The sequence below is a fragment of the Taudactylus pleione genome, unplaced genomic scaffold (genome assembly GCF_031769625.1).
Source record: "Taudactylus pleione unplaced genomic scaffold, aTauple2 ptg000016l, whole genome shotgun sequence".
Classification (NCBI taxonomy): domain Eukaryota; kingdom Metazoa; phylum Chordata; class Amphibia; order Anura; family Myobatrachidae; genus Taudactylus; species Taudactylus pleione.
Window position 1 is genome coordinate 14,618,660 of NW_028284418.1, and position 5,820 is coordinate 14,624,479.

The following is a 5,820-nucleotide window of genomic DNA, read 5'->3' on the forward strand; positions in this document are numbered from 1 at the left end:
CAAAAAGGCACATGCAGGGACACAGGCTCCAAAAGGAGCCCATCCCCGTGATGCGCCCTGAGTGCCGCCGAGGCTACTGCACATTGCTGGGGAGGGTTCCGAAGGAATATAGATTGTAAGAGCCACTGAGGCAGGGACTGATGTGAATGGCCAGATATTCTCTGAAAAGCGCTGCGGAATATGTGTGCACTATATATACACCAGCTAATTACGCGCAGTGTATCCCAAAGGCTATAGCAGCTAAAACCCATCTGCAGATGGCGTTAGCTGCTGGGGCCAATCTCCGGAATTCATCGCATTCTGGAAGTTTGTAAATTTGGCAGCATCGCATCCCCCATAGAAACCTATAGGGTATGTGGCTGCCAGCGGGAATGGAGGGATTGCAGAAGATATCGGAGATACCTGCTGTAGTCCCACTGTCATACATCTGATGGAGACTTAAAGTTTGCAGTCAATCCATGAAAATGGGTGTTTTCTGGGCTTAAGCCCCAAATATACAATGATAAATGGTCCCCAAAGGGATGTAGCAGCACCTTACAGATATGATGGTTGACCTCCTGTGGTTCACAGGTGGCAAAATTCCTTCCATGTTTATTATGACTCTTCTGAATGGTGTTTAACGGTCCTCAAACTCTCAATGCTAAACTTTCGAGTAGACAATAATTATATTTAATTTATAATATTTATATCTACCTTCACAAGACTACACTGCATTGACTAAATAGTCAATAATAATGTGACAGGGCACCAAACCGGCAACAGTTGTAAATATGTGTGAACAAAACAGATTATGGGGTATATTTTCTAAGCTGTAGATTTCAAAACCTTCGATTTTTGCAGATCTTACCTACCACGTTTAAAAGGGCAATAATATTTAATGCAAAACAAGTCTGATTTTGCATTTGCTATTATTGGCCTTATTGGTGATTCCAGTTCACATTCCCCTGGTGAGGCCACACATAGCAGCAATCCACTGAGTTAATGACTTTCAGAGCTTTACCTTTGGTATTGTTTAATGATACAAAGAAGTATACAATGTCACAGCAATTTTATATGGTGTCAGAAAGGTGCAATTAATGATGTAACAGTGTGCTGACATTGCAGACATGTTGGCCATGGTAGAGGCTGCATGACTTTATTAGTGATTGTGCATGTATTATGTACTGCTTATCCACGTGTGGGATTGTGGGTGATGATGATGCTCATACTGCAAATGCTCCAACGCTACATTTTGTCCCCTGACGTGTGTGTATGGCAAAATTTGCTGCAGTTTGTCATCGACTCATCATTTAAAGGACCACTAATCCTAAAATAGAAAATAGCCTTAAATAAAGGATATTGAATAGTTCATGTTTTAGCACCTCTAGAAACTTTTACTTATAGATTTGTGAACAGTGGGGGATTGTAGCAGGGTTATCTGCCCCAGGGTCTCTTCACTTATTTTGTTTGCTCTTTCAAAATGTAGTGTAGTGAAGCTTGGGTCTCTTTACTCTTGCAGGCATTATAGCAAGCAGGACATTGAGGTTGCAGATGGGTGGTGAGTGTGGGGCATACGTGACTAGGGCAAATTGATTGGGTGAGGCAGTACATGTCCCTATTTCTTTTCCATCAATTATCACTTATGGCCTCCCTCAAATGAGAAAATTGTAATGACAATGGAGGTCATGTCGAAAGGGGGGAGTTGGAGGCAAACTGTGCCCCATGCCAGTAGAGAGGTGAATGTGACAGCACAAGGAGAGTCTAGTCTATGTGTACAATGCACCTTACGCAGTATGCCATGTGCCACATACAGTAACATTTTGTAATATGTAGCTAAGATTGGGGTGAGGGACTATGGCAAATGTACAGCCCAGAGCCCCAGATCATCTAAATCAGGGGTGGGGAACCTTTTTTCTGCCAAGGGCCATTTTGATTTTTAGAAAATCATTCAGGGGCCATACAAAATTATTAACTTAAAATTTGCCTCCTCTATTTGGTTAAAAACGTTACTAACTCACTCTTAATGCGAAGGCTGTAAGTAACTGCGTCTCTTTGGTATGTTGCCAGGCAGAGTCTGGAGGGGCAGTCCCTATGGATGTGTGACAGGCAGATTGATAAGGCAGCAGCCCTGGGGTCCTCTCAGTCCTAACCAGCCTGATGACAGTACTGACTGTACACACCCCCTGCTGTGCCCGCGCTGTTAGGGTGAGACCCTGCACGCCCCTGAACTAACCAGCTCAATGACAGCCATATGACAGCCCTGATTTCCCCCCCCCCCTTGCGCGCTGCCTGCCTGTCGCCGCTGATGGGGAGAGAGCCCTGCATGCCACTCAATGACAGCCCTGACACCCTGATCCCCCCCTGTGCTACCTGCCGCCGCTGATAGAGAGCCCCTGCACTAATCCGCCCGATGACAGCCCTGACACCCTCCACCGCTGTGCTACCTCCCGCCGCTGATAGCCGATGACAGCCCTGACACACACACCCTCCCCCTGCTGTGCTACCTGCCGCCGCTGATAGCGCAGCAGGGGGAAGGGGTGTGTCAGGGCTGTCATTGGCTACCAGCTGCCGATGACAATCCTGACATCCCCTCTCCCCCGCTGCGCTACCTGCCACCGATGACAATCCTAACATCCCCGCTCTCCCGCTGCGCTACCCGCCGCCGCTGACAGCCGCTACACCACGCTGATTCTGCTGCTGCCGCTGACAGCCGGCCGGGCCGGATGATTTCACCTTGCGGGCCGGCGGCTCCCCACCCCTGATCTAAATCCACCATTCTTACTGGAATTTATTGTGGTCATATTAAGATTCACAATTACAAATTTAGTCTGTGTGCATCTAGCCATTCCCTTTTCATGTTGCATTTTATTAATAAAAATTAAAGCTATAAATTACAAATCTCAATGCTCTCTTTGGCCAAATGCCTGTGAAGCGTGGTAAAATTGCGATTTTACCATTCCTAGACATTACATTGTAATCAGATATGTTTGAGGAACTTTAATTTAGTGTTAAATAGATTATTAATTAGATTGAATACAGATAATAAAGTAATCTGTATTGACAAATCACAGATTATGTGCTATAGTTTGTATATTCTCGCTGTGCTTGTGTGGGTATCCTCCGGGTACTATGGTTTCCTCGCCCAAAAATATACTGGTAGGTTAATTGGCTCCCAACTAAATTAACCCTAGTGTGTATGTGTGTGCGCATGTGGTAGGGACTATAGATTGTAAGCTCAACTGAAGCAGGGACTGATGTGAATGGACAGATATTCTCTGTGGAATATATGTGCGCTATATAAATAACTGGTAATAAATTAATAAATAGTGGATCCTCTGTGAACATATGTTTGTTTTGGTTAAATTTCAGTTGAAACTACAATGTAAAATGTATCTGCACTACAACTCACAGCAGTAGCTGCCTTAACCTAAACTGTACATTATTGTCTTGTGTATACGGATAAAACACACAGAAATGTCTTTGCTAATTCCTCTAATTTATTCTAGTCTTTCATATTACCATGCCATAAAAAACAAAGCTTAGTTCTATAACCTGTATTATGTAAATAACGAGAAAGAGAAGACTGTTCCAGTATTTGTGCATTTGGCACATTAATATGCCCTGTCTGCTCATCACCACTAATAATGAAGTAAAAGGTTACATGTATTAGTAATTAGATGTATACTGTATGATGTATGCGACCATTGCATAAGGTAGAAACCACGTTACAATTAACCTGTTGAGTATTTAAAATATACTTTCTTAGCACTATATGCCACAAAATGTTTAACAAAACTGTTTCAAATAGTGCCTGTTTATTAGCTACATCGTACCAGTCACCAAGCAACGTGTACAGTTATTTCTTTTAAATAGCGATCTGTGATTAATATCCTACAAATAATTTATGCGGTAACAGAAAATAGACACATTTTGATAGTTGCGTCAACCAGAAGTAGATGTGGGCTGATTGCTTAGCACACGTGTCATTTTACGTCATAATCAATAAACGCCAGGACAGCTTAATATCACACACATGCCATATTGATCGATGTTTGCCTGGTTAGTACAAGCCAGCATACACACACACAGCGGGAATGTGCTCATCCGCGCATTAGTACAAGCCTGGGCCGCTGCAATGACGCAATTGTTCTTTGTGGTATCAGACAGGTGCAGCCAGGCTGACAGCAGGACTACCCTCATCCATTTGAGGTATGGAAGCACTTGTGCTAGCTGTGAGAGGTCGAAACGTTGAATTACTTTTGCCTCTCTTGAACTGAGGCTCCATATGTTTCCTGGAAGCGTTGTAGTGTAATAACCGGGGCATGGTGTGGTCTCCCGGGGCGTGGGTCAGTGATTGACTAAAGATAGAAACAAACCTCTCTCTGTAGCTATTCCTAAACCGTTTGGCTGATCTATACAGGTTGCCAACAAAGCAATAGCATAGAGGATTTAGAGTTGAGTTGGTGAGGCCAAGCCATTGGGCAAAAGGTCTCACCTGGAGAATCCAGTCATGTTGGAGGTACCCCAAGAACTCTTCAGATTCCCCATAAGACATATTAATGTCAATCCAAATATCTACTACATACAGAGGCAGCCAGGACAAAGTAAAGAGGAGCACCAATGCGACCACCATCTTGGCTATTTTCCTCCGGGCTTTAAGTCTGGAGCCAGGCATTGCCCAGCTATTATTGTCCAGTACAGTGTCACTTGCCCCCCATAGGCGTCGACTTGTGAGGCAGCAGATAATGAGGTTGAATAAAACGGGCAAAACATAAAGTGCACAAAACAGCATGAAGTTGTATATGAGTTTCAGGTGTAGACTTGGCCAGCTCTCCGTACATACTACAACCGCTAATTGCCCAGGGAAAAGGTCCAAGTTCTGGGTCCTGTTCATAAACAGTAATGGTATACAGAGGCCAGAGGCGATGAGCCACACCAGACTGATCATGATCCCTATTCTTCTGCTGGTGAAGAAAGTCCTGGCGTGTAGTGGGCTGTGCACGCTGTAATACCTGTTCAGGCTGATAACAGCCAAGGTGAGGACACTGGCAGACACTGACACCGCCTGGACAAACGGCACTGCCCTGCACAGATAGTCCCCAAACACCCAAGCGTTGTGCACCTGGTGGCCAAGATTGATGGGCATGCAAATGCAAATAACCATCATGTCGCATACAGCTAAGTTAACAAGAAGATCCCTGGTCCCCGACACCCCAGATAGGCGACACCTTCTTTTCCTCCGAGTTCCTAGCACTCTCAAAGCCATAATGTTACCGGCTAAACCGGCCAGGAATGAGGCAGAGTACATGACCACCAACACAATGGTTCCCGGTTCATGTGCAGAGTAGAGGACGCTGCTGGAGAAAGGAATAGACTGCCAGACACTATCATTACCGGGGGACAGGTATCCGAATAGCGAGACATTCCAAGAGAAAATGTCCCCCAGGGTCTGATGTAGCTGCAGAGTGTTCATCCTGAATAGTATGTCACCAGGGCTTTTCTTTGGGTGTCTTTCTGAGAGAGCTCATTATAATCACCTCGTTTCTTTATGGACAAGTATTCATCCTCTAGTCATAGAAGTCATCCTTAACTCCTTGTCACAGTGACAGTCTGTAAAGTACATGGGATTAATAATGAGTGTTCCAGTTGCAGAGCTGCCCTAACTGAGCTCCACTCTGTGTATTGTGCGGGCTGCGGAGCTGTCCAGGGCTCAGGTGCTGAACACACCAGCAGGGGAAAGCATCAGACGCGTCTCCAAGTCCACACGCTGCTTTATGAGCCGTGACTGAGCGACACCCACCAATAACAGATAGGTACTACATTATGCACTATATTTACTGC

At 45.0% G+C, this 5,820-nt stretch overlaps 1 protein-coding gene across 1 annotated transcript; it reads right to left on the reverse strand.

Annotated features, from left to right (window-relative positions):
* Window positions 1-4,040: 4,040 nt before the first annotated feature.
* LOC148540938 (QRFP-like peptide receptor) lies at window positions 4,041-5,452 on the reverse strand. The gene has a single exon (XM_088473327.1). The coding sequence runs from the start codon at window positions 5,450-5,452 to the stop codon at window positions 4,139-4,141; it is 1,314 nt and encodes a 437-aa protein (XP_088329453.1). The 3' UTR covers window positions 4,041-4,138.
* Window positions 5,453-5,820: the final 368 nt, after the last annotated feature.

What these genes read in the sequence shown, in the direction of transcription:
- LOC148540938 (XM_088473327.1), bottom strand. Translation starts at nt 5,452, where the DNA reads ATGAACACTCTGCAGCTACATCAGACCCTGGGGGACATTTTCTCTTGG.